The sequence below is a fragment of the Ranitomeya imitator genome, chromosome 1 (genome assembly GCF_032444005.1).
Source record: "Ranitomeya imitator isolate aRanImi1 chromosome 1, aRanImi1.pri, whole genome shotgun sequence".
In the NCBI taxonomy this organism is placed as follows: domain Eukaryota; kingdom Metazoa; phylum Chordata; class Amphibia; order Anura; family Dendrobatidae; genus Ranitomeya; species Ranitomeya imitator.
The window spans coordinates 57,257,753-57,276,857 of record NC_091282.1 but is presented as its reverse complement, the minus strand read 5'-3'; the positions used below and the strand labels follow the sequence as shown (position 1 = coordinate 57,276,857).

General features: G+C 44.8%; 1 protein-coding gene across 3 annotated transcripts in view; it reads left to right on the top strand.

Annotated features, from left to right (window-relative positions):
- LOC138662023 (urea transporter 2-like) overlaps positions 1–19,105 on the top strand; it is a 296,371-nt gene that overhangs the window by 227,464 nt on the left and 49,802 nt on the right. For all 3 annotated transcript variants that reach the window (XM_069747137.1, XM_069747118.1, XM_069747128.1), the window contains exons 2-5: positions 9,982–10,144; positions 12,521–12,710; positions 14,918–15,046; positions 15,237–15,429. In XM_069747137.1, the coding sequence (XP_069603238.1) occupies positions 10,003–10,144; positions 12,521–12,710; positions 14,918–15,046; positions 15,237–15,429 (654 nt within the window). In that variant the 5' untranslated portion in view covers positions 9,982–10,002. The remainder of the gene's footprint in view (positions 1–9,981; positions 10,145–12,520; positions 12,711–14,917; positions 15,047–15,236; positions 15,430–19,105) is intronic.

Here is a 19,105-nt window from a genome sequence, read left to right as displayed (position 1 = left end):
ATTGGCTGGTGTTTTTCTCTGTGCAGCTAGCACTTCCGGGCAAAAACTAGCGGTGTTTGAGCCCAGGGTCAGCAGGAGGAGGAGAGGAGCAGAGTGTAGGCCGAAGCCTGCACTGGTGGCAGCTTTTGTTCTGTTGTGCCAGCGTGGCTTGTGCTGGACACGTTGCCGACTACACAGCAGGGGAACAGCTGGCGGTGCTGAACCCCACTGACACATCACCTAGTGTTTTTTTCTGTGTAGACAACACTTCCAGGTGGCAACTGACAGTGTTGAAACCCAGGGAATCAAAGAGGAGCAGAGTGTAGGCCGAAGCCTGCAGTGGAGCAAGTTGAAAGGGAACCTTTAACCCCCCCCCCCAGGCATTTGTTGCTGAAAGAGCCATCTTGTACAGCAGTAATACTGCACATGGAAAATGGTGGCTCCGAAAATTATGCTCCTTGCAAACGCTGAAGTACACACTCATATAATGTGTCCCCTCACACCGTCAAACCATCCCGGAAGTGGGACTTTCCTTTGTAATGTGACACAGCACAGCCGTCATTCCAACCCCCTTGGTGCCGGGCACCACCTCCTCAACGTTGTTTGGTTCTGTCACGGAGCCCGCACTGTAATGTTATCCCTTGGCCATGCACAGTTAGCGGTGCCCGTCTTCTGACATCATGTAGGTGTCAGGCTGGCAGTGCCTGTGCGTCCAAGCTGCCCGAGATCCAACCTTGCAGTGTCATCTAATGTAGTCCCACTGCGGGCCAGGGATCCATGGGCATGCGCAGTGCATATCATCGCCTCTCACTCACCTCCTTCCTGCTTCTTCAGACTGTGCGGCGTCACGGCCGTGGCATGCTATTAGGGATCAGCTGACGCCGCCTAGTCTGAAGAAGCGTGAAGAAGGGGAGTGAGAGGCTAGTATATGCACTGCGCATGGCCATGGATACCAGGCCCACTGTGGGATCACATTAGACGACACTGCGAGGTGTGATTTCGGGCAGCGTGGACGCACAGGCGCAGCCAGGACGACAACAAATGATGTCAGAGGACGGGCAGCGCAAACTGTGCATGGCCAAGGGATAACATAACAGCGCAGGGTCCATGACGGAATCAAACAACGCTAAGGAGGCAGCGCACGGTGCCAAGGGGGTAGCAATGACGGCTGTGCTGTGTCACATTGCAAAGGAAAGTCCCACCTCCGGGACGGTTGGACGGTGTGAGGGGACACATTACATGAGTGTGTAGTTCAGCGTTTGCAAGGAGCATAATTTCAAGAGCGACCTTTCCCTTGTGCAGTATTAGTGCTGCACATGGTGGCTCTTTCAGTAACAAACGCCTAGGGGGGGGGGGGACAGGTCCCCTTACATTTTAGTTGTGCCAGCGTGGCGGTCGCATGACACGTTGCCGGATACACAGCTGGGGATCAGCTGACGTTACTGAACCCCAATAACAGAGGAGCGACTGTTGACTGTGCACACAGCACTTCCAGGCACCAACTGGCGGTGTTAGAGCCCAGGGACAGCAGGAGGAGCAGATTGGAGGTATTGCCGCACACACAGCTGGGGATCAGCTGACGTTACTGAACCCCAATAACAGAGGAGCGACTGTTGACTGTGCACACAGCACTTCCAGGCACCAACTGGCGGTGTTAGAGCCCAGGGACAGCAGGAGGAGCAGAGGAACAGAGTGTAGGCCGAAGCCTGATTGGAGCAAGTTGAAAGGAAACCTTTAACCCCCCCCCCCCAAGACGTTTGTAGCTGAAAGAGCCATGTTGTGCAGCACTAAGGATGCAAAAGGAAAAGGTTGCTCTTTTAATTATGCTCCTTGCAAACACCGAAGTAAACACTAAAAATGTGTCCCTTTATACCGTTAAACCGTTCCGGAGGTGCGAATTTCCTTCGTAATGGGACACAGCACAGCTGTCATTCCTATCCCCTTGATGCCGTGCGCTGCCTCCTCAGCGTTGTTTTAAGCTGCCACGGAGCCTGCGCTGTTCTGTTAGCCCTTGGCCATGCCCAATTAGCGCTGCCTGTCTTCTGACATAATTTGGTGTCAGGCTGTCAGTGCCTGTGCGTCCACGCTGCTCCAGATCCCACCTCGCAGTCTCATCTAACGTAATCCCACTGCGGGCCTTGGAACCATGGGCATGCACAGTGCATAACCTCGACTCTCACTCCCCTCCTTCCCTCTTCTTCAGACTGTGCGGTGTCACGGCCGTGGCATGCTAGGGATCAGCTGACGGCGCACAGTCTAAAGAAGGCGGAGGGAAATGAGCGAGAGCCCGAGGGGAAGATATGCACTGCGCATGCCCATGGATCCCAGGCCCGCAGTGTGACTCAATCAGAAGACACTGCGAGGCGGGATCTCGGGCACCGCGGCCGCACAGGCGCAGCCAGCCTGACACCAAATTATGTCAGAAGACAGGCAGCGCAAATAGGGCATGCCCAAGGGATAACAGAACAGCGCAGGCTCCGTGACAGCTTAAAACAACGCTGAGGAGGCAGCGCATGGCACCAAGGGGGTAGGAATGACGGCTGTGCTGCGTCACATTACGAAGGAAAGTCCCAGCTCCGGGACGGTATAACGGTATCAGTGAACACATTTTATAAGTGTTAAGTTCTGCGTGTGCAAAGAGCTAAAAAAAAAGAGCTACCTTTTCCTTGTGCAGCATTACTGCTGCACAAGATGGCTCTTTCAGTAACAAACGACGGGGGGGGGGGGGGACAGGTTCCCTTACATTTAGGTTGTTGTGCCAGCGTGGCGGTCGCAGGACACATTGCCGGCTACACAGCTGGGGATCAGCTGACGTTACTGAAACCCAATAACACTGGGTCGTATGTTTTTACTGTGCAGCCTGCACTTCTGAGCCGCAACTGGCGGTGTTGGAGCCCAGGAATAGCAGTTCAGGTGGTAGAAAGATGAACACAGCAGAGACCTGGATGACACCCAATTACTTAATCAGGCAGAGGAGTGGCAAATTCCTGCGAGATCCAGGCCTGGTTCATTTTCAGGAAAGTAAGCCGGTCAACGTTATCGGAGGATAGTCGCATGCGACGGTCTGTTAGTACACCACCTGCGGCACTAAAGACACGTTCCGATAAGACACTAGCCGCAGGGCAAGCCAGCACCTCCAATGCATACTGGCTTAGCTCTGGCCATGTATCCAGCTTAGAGACCCAAAACTTGAACGGGGAAGAGCCGTCTGGGAGTACAGTAAGAGGGCAAGCCATGTAGTCTGTCACCATCTGACGGAACCGTTGCCTCCTGCTGACTGGAGCCGCCGGTGATGGTGTAGACATTTGGGGCGGGCACACAAAAGTGTGCCAGAGTTGTGCCATACTGGGCTTGCCTTGGGCAGAGGCACTGCTTCTGCTCCCTCTTTGGGCAGAGCCTCCCCCACTGCCTCGACGCACTGAGCTGCTTTGTAAAGCACTAGCAGCACTCCTCTCAGTTGGACAGGAGAAGATGATGGAATTCACCAGTGTGTCGTGGTACTCCCGCAATTTACGCTCCCGGGTCAACGCAGGGATGAGGTTTTGGACGTTGTCCCGGTAGCGAGGATCGAGGAGGGTGAACACCCAATAATCAGGCATGTTGAGAATGTGGTCGATGCGGCGGTCGTTTCTCAGGCACTGCAGCATGAAATCCACCATGTGCTGCAGAGTGCCAACCGGCCCAGAAACGCTGTCCCCTGCTTGAGACATGATCTCTGCCCGCTCGTCATCACCCCACCCTCGCTGTACACACTGACCACTGGACAATTGTGTCGCTCCCTCCTCTGGACGGAGCTCTTCCTCCTCCATTGACTCCTCCTCATCCTCCTCACAAATTGGCCCCTGCGTACCCCTTTGTGAGGAACCACGTGGCGCTGACTCTCCAGAAGCTGATGGAAAAGGTGACTCCTCATCCTCCACCTCTTCCACCACATCATCCCTTAACCCTTGCAAAGTTTGCTGAAGCAGGCAGATAAGGGGGACAGTCATGCTGACTAGTGCATCATCTGCACTTGCCATCCGCGTGGAATAATCAAAAGGACGCAAAACCTGGCAGACGTCCTTCATAGTGGCCCACTCTGTGGTTGTGAAGTCTGATCGGCGCTGACTGCGACTTCTTTGCGCCTGATGCAGCTGGTACTCCATAACTGCTTGCTGCTGCTCACACAACCGCTCCAACATATGTAACGTGGAATTCCACCGGGTAGGTAGGTCACATATGATGCGGTGTTCCGGAAGGCGGAATCGGCGCTGCAGAGCAGCAATGCGGGATCTGGCCAAGCTGGAACGCCGCAAGTGAGCACACTCTAGGCGGACCTTGTGCAGCAGGGCATCAAGATCCGGATAGTCCCTCAGAAAACTCTGCACAACCAAATTGAGCACATGTGCCAGACATGGGATGTGAGTGAGGTTGCCAAGGGCCAAAGCTGCCACCAGATTTCGGCCATTGTCACACACTACCATGCCTGGCTGGAGATTCGCTGGCAGTAACCACACATCGCTCTCCTGCTTTATGGCATTCCAGAGCTCCTGCGCTGTGTGGCTTCGATGCCCCAATGAAACTAGTTTCAAGACGGCCTGCTGACGTTTGGCCACGGCTGTGCTCATGTCGGTCATAGGTAAACGTTCACGGGTCCATGTGGGGGTGGACTGTGACGGATCCTGCAGAGAGGAATCAGAGGAACTGGTGTAAGAGGAGGAGTCGATGCGTACAGACTGGATTCCTGCAATCCTTGGAGTGGGCAGGACACGTCCTGCGCCACTCGCACGATCTGTACCTGGCTCAACAACATTAACCCAATGGGCAGTGAGGGAAACATATCGCCCCTGTCCATGCTGACTGGTCCACGCATCGGTGGTGAGGTGGACCTTGCTACTGACGGCGTTCAGTAGCGCATGTTTTATGTTTGCCTCAACATGCCTGTGCAGGGCAGGGACAGCCTGCCTGCTGAAGTAAAAGCGGCTGGGCACCTTGTACTGTGGGACTGCCAATGCCATCAAGTCACGGAAGCTGTCAGTCTCCACCAGCCTGAACGAGAGCATTTCCAGGGACAACAGTTTGGCAATGCCTGCATTCAGAGCCTGTGCTCGGGGGTGGTTGGCCGAGAATGCCCGCCTTTTCTCCCATGCCTGTACTACCGATGGCTGTAGAGTAGACTGGGAGTGTGAGGATGACTGGGAAGGTGGTGCTGTGGGTGGAATTACACAAGGTCTCTGGGAGGAAGCCAAACCAGCTGTGCGTGAGCTGGAGGAAGAGGCAACACGAGCTGAAGAGGTGGTAGCTGCCGCTGTTGGTTGGCCTACATCTTCAGTGTGTTTCTGTAACTCCACCGCGTGCCTGGTCCGCACATGTTTCCACATATTTGTGGTATTGAGGTTGCTGACATTTTTCCCTCTTTTTACTTTATGATGACACAGCTTGCATTTGACAAAACAAATGTCATCTGCAACTGTGTCAAAAAAGGACCAGGCACTGCAAGTCTTGGGAGCGCCCTTTTTGGCTTTGGAAAGAGACAGGCTCCTAACGGGTGCCAAAGTGGAGGCTACAGGCTCCGCAGTCTTCCCCCTCCCTCTCCCTCTTTGGCCCGTAAGAGGAAGCTCTTCCTCTGAGCTGCTCCCACCACCTTCCTGTTCCTCACGCCACGATGGGTCAAGGACCTCATCATCTCCACTACCCTCTGCCACCAACTGCTCCTCCTGGGTAGTCTCAGCAGCACAGTACGCACGAGAAAGCGGCACCTGAGTTTCATCATCAGATGCGTACTGCGCTGTGGTCACCGGAGGCACTGGCCCACCTGCCTCTTCAGAGTCAGAGAGAAAAAGGTGTTGGGCATCACTGCACACTGCCTCTTCTTCCATTTCTCCAATGCTGCTTGGCTGGCCCCCTGTTTCCAAGCCAAGAGATTCAGAGAACAGAAGTAGAGACGGCTCCTGTCCTGGGCTCTCTGACTGCCTGGCCAATTTGGCAGGTGGTGAAGAGACAGATGGCTGCTCTCCAGTGCTCTGTGCCTGAGAGGATGTGGCACTAACTGAAGTCGATGCCGAGGCGTTAGCTGCCATCCACCCGACAACGGCTTCAATTTGGTCTTCACGCAGCAGCGGTGCACGGCGCTCTCCGACAAAGCTGCGCATGAAGGACTGTTCCCTGCTGAAACTGAGTGACGACGAGTCACCGGCGCCCGCAGCAGGCACAGAATCACCACGTCCTCTCCCTGCTCCTCTCCCTGCTCCGCGCCCACGCCCACGTGCCTTACTCCCTGCCCTCTTCATCTTGGTTGACAGATAAAGATAAGCAGAAAAGTACTAAGGCCTTAGTGTGCTTATTCCTGTAATGCTCCTCCTAACAGGTGTAAGAAACACTAATGTTGTAAATTGTGGACTAAACTTTATTATTTTTCAAATGTGGCCTACACAAGTGTAAGTTGTGTTTGGTGAACTTAACCTTTTTTTTGGTGCAGATCGGGCTACAGAGCTAGTTTAAATCACACGGAGACCGTGCAGACAGCCGTAAACGGCGCTGCAAGGCCAAGAAACCCTCCTCTAGGTTATCCTATATAGTGTTTTTCCACTATTTAGCTGGATACAAGTGGAAAGACACTAATAGGAATTTTTTTTTTCAAATTTTAAACTGGCTGCACTATTTGAAAAAAAGGAAATTGTTTTTCAAGGTATGAGGCAGTAACGCACCCTGAGCTGAATCCAACCGGCTATGGCTGCACACAGACTACAGGGCGAGCTGGGCTCACACGGAGACCGTGCAGACAGCCGTAAACGGCGCTGCAAGGCCAAAAAACCCTCCTCTAGGTTATCCTATATAGTGTTTTTCCACTATTTAGCTGGATACGAGTGGAAAGACACTAATAGGAATTTTTTTTTTCAAATTTTAAACAGGCTGCACTATTTGAAAAAAAGGAAAATTTTTCTCAAGGTATGAGCCAGTAACGAACCCTGAGCTGAATCCAACCGGCTATGGCTGCACACAGACTACAGGGCGAGCTGGGCTCACACGGAGACCGTGCAGACAGCCGTAAACGGCGCTGCAAGGCCAAAAAACCCTCCTCTAGGTTATCCTATATAGTGTTTTTCCACTATTTAGCTGGATACGAGTGGAAAGACACTAATAGGAATTTTTTTTTTCAAATTTTAAACAGGCTGCACTATTTGAAAAAAAGGAAAATTTTTCTCAAGGTATGAGCCAGTAACGAACCCTGAGCTGAATCCAACCGGCTATGGCTGCACACAGACTACAGGGCGAGCTGGGCTCACACGGAGACCGTGCAGACAGCCGTAAACGGCGCTGCAAGGCCAAAAAACCCTCCTCTAGGTTATCCTATATAGTGTTTTTCCACTATTTAGCTGGATACGAGTGGAAAGACACTAATAGGAATTTTTTTTTTCAAATTTTAAACAGGCTGCACTATTTGAAAAAAAGGAAAATTTTTCTCAAGGTATGAGCCAGTAACGAACCCTGAGCTGAATCCAACCGGCTATGGCTGCACACAGACTACAGGGCGAGCTGGGCTCACACGGAGACCGTGCAGACAGCCGTAAACGGCGCTGCAAGGCCCAAAAACCCCCCTCTAGGTTATCCTATGTAGTGTTTTTCCACAATAGAGCTGGAGACTGGTGGAAAAACACTAATAGGAAATTTGAGAAAAAATGTGCAGCAGGCTGCACTAAGAGCAAAAAAGAACAACTGTGTGAGGCAGTGTGAACCCCCCCTGAGCTGAATACAACCGGGTATATGGCTGCACACAGACTACAGAGTGAGCTGCACACACACACACACAGAGACCTTGCAGAACGCTGTTAAAACAGCGCTGCAAGGCAAGAGCAAGGTGAACAGTGAAGAACACACAGCGTTTTGCTAAATTAGCCTTTGGAAAGGAAAATAAAGCAATTAGCTAGCTCAACTGGCCCTCAGTTAGAACACAGCGTCCTGTCCCTAACTGAAATCACAGCAGAGTGAGCGCAAAATGGCGGCAGCGCTTTTTTATAGTGCAGAGTGACATCATTTCAGCAGCCAATCCAAGCCTTGCCAGTACTTACATGCCCACCATGCTAAACAGGATGTGCCCACACTTTCATTCATTCCTCATTGGCTGCTGCGTTCAATTTGAATTCTGGGAACTTCCGATTCCGGTATCCGATACGCGGGAAGTATCGGAATTCAGTATCGGAATTCCGATACCGCAAATATCGGCCGATACCCGATACTTGCGGTATCGGAATGCTCAACACTACTTATTGACCAAAGCTATGAATGGAGGCTGTCTAGTCCTTAGTGAAAAGTCACAATCCATTCGTAAGGTCACCAAAAATTTTCAATGCAAGTATGCTGTTGGGACCCTCATTCACTTTCTAATCTTGGAAAAGTTACCATAGTCTCCATTCTTTCTTTTCATTGTAAAGTCCTTGTAATACACATAGGAGTTAGGTCATCTAGAAGAATGATGCCACTGAGTTTCCTCAATTAGATCCTTAAGCCGCATTTGCTGGAAAGCGCCTTTAAAGTTTGTCTCTCTAACAATTTTTAAGGCTGACATCAAAAGCTATCAGTTGAGTGAACTGCCATATGCAGTTTTAGGAGTATTGGGTTACACATTGTAAGCAATTAATAGGATGAACTCTGCTAAAATGACTTTTCTGAGTCTTTCCTTGAACTTAATAGGAATGTTGTACAACCAGGTCATCTTCTCAAGATTCACACGAAGCTGTCTTTACAGACTCTTCACGTATTATGAATTTATAGGTTTATAGCACCATTACTTTATTTTTCTAGTTGACCAGTATGAACAGGAGTATGTTCATATATCTATACTTCTAGAAACTAGAAGCGGGCTTGGCAGCCATAAAGGATTTTATGTAAAATTTCAGCTGAGATTCCTCCATCCATTGTGGCAAAATGTCCTTCATCATCCGGTCCTTATTTGCAATTCCATACTTTTTTAAAGAGTATGCGCATCTTGAGACATATCGTGACTGGTCTTTGAGATCTGAAGTGGGGGCCTATGACCAAGTAGACCCCCAACAGTCTTCAAGAAGCATTGTACCCCTTAAACACTGAATGAACATATGCATTTGTATGTAATTACGACTTGTATGTTCCATCTTTTGAACATCGTTTAACCGCTTGAGATTTCAAAAGACACCACGAAGCTAAAAGAAGTGAGTTGACCGTTCTTCAGGCTTGTTCCACTCTTAGAGTGCTCTACTGTGTACAACGCAAATCAGTGGGAAGGATCAAAAGACCCCAGAAAACTTCTGGGCGTCTTCTTGAACATTTTCACAATGTTTTTTGGTTCAGAAACTTATAATAATTTTTTCATTGTTGAATCAATGAAAAAAATATACTGAAAAACACCAGACAAAAAGACGACCTAAAAATAATGAAAAAAAAGCAGTAGAAAAAAACACTGTTGGTTAAAAACTTCAAAACAAGTGCTCAGGAAATGGCCAAAAAGGCACAAAAAAGATGCTTCAGGATTAAAAACTGAAGTGTCTCCATATTGGAAAAGCGCATATGCTGGTGTCTAAAAGACACTGCGTGCACATGTACATAGGAATGGCTTCTTTTTTGTAACTTTTTTTATATTTTCTTTTCTTGAAGTGTTTTCAGGAATGGAGCTGAGTGTTAGAATAAATAAATTATAGGTTTTCTCATGTAGCCAACCTAAATTTGAGAACATATCTGAGCTCAGTCCACCATTAGCCTGGAAGGTCCAAAAATAAGCCATCAACTTGGCAGAATTGAGTTTGTGAAAACTCAGCAAAGTTGTAGCAAAGTTAAGATAAGCATTTTGCGCACCCAATGGGTCTTTTTTTTAGCATATTACTCCAGTACAACCTACATAATTTTCTTAATTCAGTCTGTTCCACCTACAGGTAGAAATATGTTTAATTTCTGTTCTTAACAGCAACTGAATTAATAAAAAATTATATATAAATTACTCTAAAGCTTGGGGATTTCCAAAAGTTTATAACGTCTGGTATTTTTTTTTAGCATTATATAAGAGTGGAAACCATGGAAAGTCATATCCCCATGAACAAGGCAGAAGTAGAGGAGAAGGAAAGTCCGGATCGTTGTTCTCATGGGCTTGGAATATTTTGCACTGCCCTACATTACATCTCCGGAGAAATGAAGGAATTTGGAGACTGGTTGAGAGGTGAGTGCCATCTATAATATGATATATTGCATACAGAATGATCCGCAAATTAAGGGAATACTAAAATCACACTTTGGATGTCAATGAATGAAACATTCAAGTTCAAAATGTTTACTTACGGTATGTAAAATGGTATAATTTGTTAAGAATCAAATTAAGTTTCAATTACCAGTGGAAACCAAAATCATCAACCGATTGAAGGCCAGATAACAAACCCCACAGACAATCAAAGTAAAAGTTTGAAATCACAGGTCCATCAAATTTGGTTGACGTTTGTGTTGGGACTTACTAGTGTATGTGGACCCCACGTGCCTGCATTCCCTCTTTTCAATATCTGGGATACTCATGAACACACAATGGTTGGCTCATTGAAGGATCTCTTCCCAGACCTTGGTCAGGACATCAATGAGCTCCTGGACGGTCTTTTGAGCTACTTGATAGCATTGAATTAAATAATACAGAACATCCCAGAGGTTCTCTACTGGATTCAGGTCTGATGAACATGAAGTCTAGTCAATGATGTAAATACCTTAGTAATCCAGGAAATGCTTTGTTTTACATGAGACACCTGCATCAGTGGTTCTGAAGATTTTGTCCAAGCATATAACAGCCGCCAGGGTAATGTTGGCCATCACGTGGAGGCTTGGAGGTTTCGACCTCCAAAGATGTGCCTTCTCAGACCATCAAGGAGCCATTGCAACACTTCATTACAATGCAAAATTCCACCTGCTTTGGGGTAGAATTGAGCCTCCTCAAATTTTGGATCTCTTTGCAACTGCTCAGGTTGCACCAATGGTATGTCCACACGTGGCTCAGTTTGAACCTGCTTTCATCTGTGAACCAAACTGGACACCAATGGTGGATCTGCCAAGAAAAACCAATTAAGTTGCATGTTGCTCAGCTATAAACACAGGTCGCTTTGGACATCGAGCCCTTATGCCACCATCATGGCATCTGATTATTATTTATTATTACTGTATTTTCTGGCGTATAAGACTACTTTTTAACCCTTGAAAATCTTCTCAAAAGTCAGGTATCGTCTTATACGCCAGGTTTCGTCTTATAGGGCAGATGCGGAGTAATCTGCGGTCGCCGCATATTGTGGGGGGAGCGACCCCAATGACGAGGTGAGGGGGCACCTCACCGGGAAGGTGTAAGTGAAGCAGAGGCAGAGAAGGAGATAATAGGATACAAGGGCGAGCCAGATGAGTGAAAGAGGAGTGTTTTTCTAGGCACAGCACCGCTCTCTTTTTTGCATACCCCTGGCATCCCAGACGCTGACAGTTTGCTTCACTTACACCTTCCTGGTGAGGCGCTCCCTCACCTCGTCATCGGGACCACTCCCCCCCACTATATACTTCAACCGCAGATTGCTCCGCACCCACCCTATAAGACGACACCCGGCATATAAGACAACCCCCGACTTTTGAGAAGATTTTATATTTTAACTGGAAAAGTTTGGGGTCGTCTTATACGCCCAGTCGTCTTATACGCCGGAAAATACGGTATTTTTATTATTTATTTATATAGCACCATTAATTCCATGGTGCTGTACATGAGAAAGGAGTTACATACAGGGTTATAGATATCGATTACAGTAAGCAGGTTTACAGTGACAGACTAGAACAGAGGGGAGAGGACCCTATCCTTGCGGACTTACATTCTATGGGATAGTGGGGAAGAGACAGAAGGTAGGGGCAGATTCTGACTTTATTTCTCTCATACTAAAACAATCTGATCAATTCTTCTATGTTCTTGTCTAAAGCTACTTTTGGAAGACTATCAATTACTCAATACCAGAATTGTGTGAGCACAGATAACAGCATGGCTATGTTCACTAGTGCAGTCACTTCCGTTTATATCAGAGGACACAAAGCTCTGCTAGGTTCAACATATCACATCATTTATATTGGGTTCCTTTCCTAGTTTCCATCATTGCAATATTTTGCAAGTCAAATCAGCCAAGACTAATAGTGGGGGCTAAAACAAAAGCCAGAATACACGAAGCCATGGGAAGTTAGGGTAAGTCCACATAGAAGGGAAGTATCCACCTATGGACATGTTGTAAGTTGATAGCAAAATTTGTAGCAAAATTCACTTATACATTTGCAGTATAATTCACCACAGATTTCTCTCTTTTGGACAACAAATTTGCACCAAAAATTGACATTACAGAGTTTAAAATCAACCCAGCAGGTCAATTTCCATGCAGGAAATTGTAGGTTTGTGGAAGATCTTTACAGGTAGCAAAGTAATGTAAACTCTACACAAAATGGTTCAGAGAACTAAAAGTAAATGTTACACAGATCAAACAATATAATGTGCTACATAGAACATCCGTCAGCAAATGCTATTAAACAAATCAATCCATTCCAGATAAACCTGTCCCATTCCAGTTCATTGACTGGGTTTTACGTGGCACGTCACAAGTGATGTTCGTCAGTAATCCTATTAGTGGTCTCCTCATCATTGCTGGACTCTTCCTTCAGAACACCTGGTGGGCGATTGCCGGATGCCTGGGCGCTATTGTGTCAACAATCACAGCACTTGTTCTCAGCCAAGACAGGTATGTAGAAAATGCTACACGGCCATGTAATAAGGCTGTGTTATTACAGTATTTATATTCTTGCACAATGGGGCAGCATTTTATTAGTTATATTCCAGTACATAGGGGCAGTATTATAGTAGTTACTGTATATTCTTGTACTTAGAGGCAGTATTATAGTAGTTACTGTATATTCTTGTACAGAGGAGGCAGTATTATAGTAGTTATGTTCTTGTATATAGGAGAAAGAATTATAGTAGTTATACTCTTGTACATAGGGGCAGTATTATAGTAGTTATATTCTTGTACATAGGGAGCAGTATTATAGTAGTTATATTCTTGTACATAGGTGCACTATTATAGTAGTTATATTCTTGTACATAGGTGCAGTATTATAGTAGTTATATTCTTGCACATAGGAGCAGTATTATAGTAGTTATATTCTTGTACATAGGTGCAGTATTATAGTAGTTATATTCTTGTACATAGGAGCAGTATTATAGTAGTTATATTCTTGTACATAGGAGCAGTATTATAGTAGTTATATTCTTGTACATAGGGGCAGTATTATAGTAGCTATATTCTTGTACATAGGGGCTGTATTATAGTAGTTATATTCTTGTACATAAGAGCAGTGTTATAGTAGTTATATTCTTGTACATAGGGGCAGTATTATAGTAGTTATATTCTTGTACATAGGAGATAGTATTATAGAGTAGTTATATTCTTGTACATAAGGGCAATATTATAGTAGTTATGTTCTTGAACATGGGAGGCAATATAGTAGTAATTATATTCTTGACATAGGGGCGGTATTATAGTAGTTATATTCTTGAACATAGCAGTATTATAGTAGTTATATTCTTGTACATATCGGCAGTATTATAGTGGTTATATTCTTGTATGTAAGAGTAGCATTATAGTAGTTAAATTCTTGTACATAGAGGCAGTATTATAATAGTTATATTCTTGTACATAGGGGCAGTATTATAGTAGTTATATTCTTTTACATAGGAGGCAGTATTATAGTAGTTATATTCTTGCACATAGAGGCAGTATTATAGTAGTTATATTCTTGTACATAGGGGCAGTATTATAGTAGTTATATTCTTGCACATAGGAGCAGTATTATAGTAGTTATATTCTTGTGTATAGGAGCAGTACTATAGTAGTTATATTCTTCCACATAGTGGCGGTATTATAGTAGTTATTTTCTTGTACATAGGAGCAGTATTATAGTAGTTATATTCTTGTACATTGGAGCAGAATTAAAGTCGTTATATTCTTGTACATAGCGGCGGTATTATAGTAGTTATATTCTTGCACATAAGGGCAGTATTATAGTAGTTATGTTTTTGTACATAGGAGCACTACTATAGTAGTTATATTCTTGTACATGGGGGCAGTATTATAGTAGTTATACTCTTGTACATAGGGGGCAGTATTATAGTAGTTATATTCTTGTATACAGGAGCAGTATTATAGTACTTATATTTTTGTACATAGGAGCAGTAGTATAGTACTTATATTCTTGTACATAGGGGAAGTATTATAGTAGTTATATTCTTGTACATAGGGGCAGTATTATAGTAGTTATATTCTTGTACATAGGGGCAGTATTTTAATTGTTATATTCTTGTACATAGGAGCAGTATTATAGTAGTTATATTCTTGTACATAGTAGCAGTATTATAGTGTTATATTCTTGTACATACGGGCAGTATTATAGTACTTATATTCTTGTACATAGGAGCAGTATTATAGTAGTTATATTCTTGTACATAGGGGCAGTATTATAGTAGTTATATTCTTGTACATAGGGGTAGTATTAGTATTATAACTGTTATATTCTTGTACATAGGAGCAGCATTATAATAGTTATATTCTTGTACATAGGAGCAGTATTATAGTAGTTATATTCTTGTACATAGGGGTAGTATTAGTATTATAACTGTTATATTCTTGTACATAGGAGCAGTATTATAGTAGTTATATTCTTGTACATAGGGGCAGTATTATAGTAGTTATATTCTTGTACATAGGGGTAGTATTAGTATTATAACTGTTATATTCTTGTACATAGGGGCAGTATTATAGTAGTTATATTCTTGTACATAGGAGCAGTATTATAGTAGTTATATTCTTGTACATAGGGGGAGTATTATAGTAGTTATATTCTTGTACATAGTAGCAGTATTATAGTAGTTATATTCTTGTACATTCAACAGATCTGCAATTGCTGCAGGATTACACGGGTATAACGGGATCTTGGTCGGCTTGTTGATGGCTGTGTTTTCAGATAAAGGAAATTACTATTGGTGGCTTCTTATCCCTGTGACTGTCATGTCGATGACTTGGTAAGTCCTTAATTATTTTGTTTTGACAGTTATTGAAACTGATATCAGAAGTCAAATATCAATTTAATTGTTCTTATATTTTTTCACTTTTAAAATACTGTCTTTAACATCTCAACCAATCAAAATGCTGAATCTTTACTTAATGTTAACATTTAGATTATCTTTGTTCTTTCTTTATCATTTTTTTCAGCCCTGTCTTGTCCAGTGCTTTGGGTTCTATTTTCAGCAAATGGGACCTGCCGGTGTTCACCCTGCCTTTCAACATTGCAGTATGTCTGCACATAGCCGCCACCGGTCACTACAATGTCTTCTTCCCTACTGTCGATATCCAACCTATAGATGCCGTTCCAAACATCACTTGGACCGATGTCCAAATACCCTCGGTAAGAATGTGGTTAAAATTATGAAAAATGTAAAACTATGAGGTTAGACAAGTGAACTCTTTGGGGACTGCAACCTTTAATGTACAATTAAAAGAATAAATGGCTGACTCGACCATGACCAGACAAGATAATTTCATGGTGGGAAAAATGATGTTCCAGAGGATGATGCTGCTTGGGACAAGAGTATCACTATGACCAGGGAAATATGTCCATAAAGCATACATTTTAGGCAGGGGTACTCAAAATGTCCTGTAGTCCCGGGTGAAGTTGGACTCCATTTCAAGATTTGCTATGGTTACCATTATCATTACCTTTCACTCTTTCCAAATGTCCCAAAAATGACTTGGTCTATTGTCTTCTTGTGTAATTATCCCTAGTTAAATCAGATGTCTGGGAAATGGATTAGAATTTCTCCCTTTTATGGGGCAATTAAAACCCCTCGGTACATTCCTTCATTCCTCAGGATTTTTTGCCTTCCTCGGGATCAACATTGTAGGTATATATGTTAGTCTTGATTAACCTGTCTGATCTTCAACTGTATAATAGTAATAATTTTATTTATATAGCGCCAACATATTCCGCAGCGCTTTACAAATTATAGAGGGTACTTGTACAGACAATAGACATTACAGCATAACAATAAACACAGATCAAAACAGATACCGAGAGGAATGAGGGCCCTGCTTGCAAGCTTTCAAACTATGAGGAAAAGGGGAGACACGAGAGGTGGATGGTAACAATTGCTTTAGTTATTCGGACCAGCCATAGTGTAAGGCTCGGGTGTTCATGTAAAGCTGCATGAACCAGTTAACTGCCTCAGTATGTAGCAGTACAGACACAGAGGGCTAATAACTGCATGAAGTGTATGAGAACATGATGCGAGGAACCTGATTATGGTTTAAGTTTTTTTTTTTTGAATGGGGAACACAGGGATAGTTAGGTTAATGCGTTGAGGCGGTAGGCCAATCTGAACAAATGAATTTTTAGGGCACTGTTGTGAATTCTGTGGCAGAGCTCCCTCCTGTGGTCACAAGTGGTACTTCGGCTGATTCTCTCTGTGAGCTTCTGTTGGTGGAGGGAAGTGGTACTGCGGCTTCTGAGTTTCCTCCCTGAGGTGATCTGGTGAGGTCGTTAGGTGCTTCTTTACTTAACTCCACCTAATGCTTTGATCCTGGCTTCCTGTCAATGTTCCAGTGTTGGACTTGCTTTTCCCTGGATCATTCCTGTGGCCTGCTGCTCTGCATAGCTAAGTTCTTCATTGCTATTTGTTTGCTATTTTTTCTGTCCAGCTTGTCTAATTTTTTGCTGGAAGTTCTGGGACGCAAAGGGTGTACCTCCGTGCCGTTAGTTCGGTACGGAGGGTCTTTTTGCCCCCTTTGCGTGGTGTTCTTTAGGGTTTTGTGTAGACCACAAAGTTACCTTTTCTATCCTCGATCTGTTAAGAAAGTCGGGCCTCACTTTGCTGAATCTATTTCATCTCTACGTTTGTCTTTTCATCTTAACTCACAGTCATTATATGTGGGGGGCTGCCTTTTCCTTTGGGGTATTTCTCTGAGGCAAGGTAGGCTTATTTTCTATCTTCAGGCTAGTTAGTTTCTCAGGCTGTGCCGAGTTGCATAGGCAGAGTTAGGCGCAATCCACGGCTGCCTCTAGTGTTGTTTGGAGAGGATTAGGGATTGCGGTCTGCAGAGTTCCCACGTCTCAGAGCTCGTTCTATGATTTTGGGTTATTGTCAGATCACTGTATGTGCTCTGACCGCTATGTCCATTGTAGTACTGAATTGCCTGTCATAACAGTACAGGAAGCCAAAAGTACTAATGATTCTCAATAGAAGGAAAAAAGAAGTTCTGAGACCATTTTTTTTTCTTTGCACTGTGTTTTGCCTTTTTTTTCCCCTAGACATTTGGGTGGTTCAGTACACAGGTGTAGCGATGGACATTAGAAGTCTGTCTTCATTTGTGGATCAGCTCTCGGCAAGAGTACAAAAGATTCAAGACACTATTGATCAGAAAGCTATGTTGGAACCAAGAATTCCTATTCCTGATTTGTTTTTTGGAGATAGAACTAAGTTTCTGAGTTTCAAAAATAATTGTAAATTATTTCTGTCCTTGAAACCTCGCTCCTCTGGTGATCCAGTTCAACAGGTTTTGATTGTTATTTCTTTTTTGCGCGGCGACCCTCAGGACTGGGTATTTTCTCTTGCGCCAGGAGATCCTGCATTGAGTAATATCGATGCGTTTTTCCTGGCGCTCGGATTGCTGTACGATGAACCTAATTCAGTGGATCAGGCAGAGAAAAATTTGCTGGCTCTTTGTCAGGGTCAGGATGAGATAGAGGTATATTGTCAGAAATTTAGAAAGTGGTCCGTGCTCACTCAGTGGAATGAGCCTGCGCTGGCAGCTATGTTCAGAAAGGGTCTCTCTGAGGCCCTTAAGGATGTCATGGTGGGATTTCCAATGCCTGCTGGTTTGAATGAGTCTATGTCTTTGGCCATTCAGATCGGTCGACGCTTGCGTGAGCGTAAATCTGTGCACCATTTGGTGGTATTACCTGAGCTTAAACCTGAGCCTATGCAGTGCGATAAGACTTTAACCAGAGTTAAACGGCAAGAACACAGACGTCTGAATGGGCTGTGTTTCTACTGTGGTGATTCCACTCATGCTATCTCTGATTGTCCTAAGCGCACTAAGCGGTTCGCTAGGTCTGCCACCATTGGTACGGTACAGTCAAAATTTCTTCTGTCCGTTACCTTGATCTGCTCTTTGTCATCGTATTCTGTCATGGCATTTGTGGATTCAGGCGCTGCCCTGAATTTGATGGACTTGGAGTATGCTAAGCGTTGTGGGTTTCTCTTAGAGCCCTTGCAGTGTCCTATTCCATTGAGAGGAATTGATGCCACGCCTTTGGCCAAGAATAAGCCTCAATACTGGACCCAGCTGACCATGTGCATGGCTCCTGCACATCATTAGGTTATTCGCTTTCTGGTGTTGCATAATCTGCATGATGTGGTCGTGTTGGGGTTGCCATGGCTACAAGCCCATAATCCAGTATTAGATTGGAAATCCATGTCGGTGTCCAGCTGGAGTTGTCAGGGGGTACATGGTGATGTTCCATTTCTGTCAATTTCGATATCCACCCCTTCTGAGGTTCCAGAGTTCTTGTCTGATTACCGGGATGTATTTGATGAGCCCAAGTCCGATGCCCTACCTCCGCATAGGGATTGTGATTGTGCTATCAATTTGATTCCTGGTAGTAAATTCCCAAAAGGTCGACTGTTTAATTTATCCGTGCCTGAGCACGCCGCTATGCGCAGTTATGTGAAGGAATCCCTGGAGAAGGGGCATATTCGCCCGTCATCGTCACCATTAGGAGCAGGGTTCTTTTTTGTAGCCAAGAAGGATGGTTCCCTGAGACCTTGTATAGATTACCGCCTTCTAAATAAGATCACGGTTAAATTTCAGTACCCCTTGCCATTGTTATCTGATTTGTTTGCTCGCATTAAGGGGGCTAGTTGGTTCACCAAGATAGATCTTCGTGGTGCGTATAATCTGGTGCGAATCAGGCGAGGAGATGAATGGAAAACTGCATTTAATACGCTCGAGGGTCATTTTGAGTATCTAGTGATGCCATTCGGACTTGCCAATGCTCCATCAGTGTTTCAGTCCTTTATGCATGA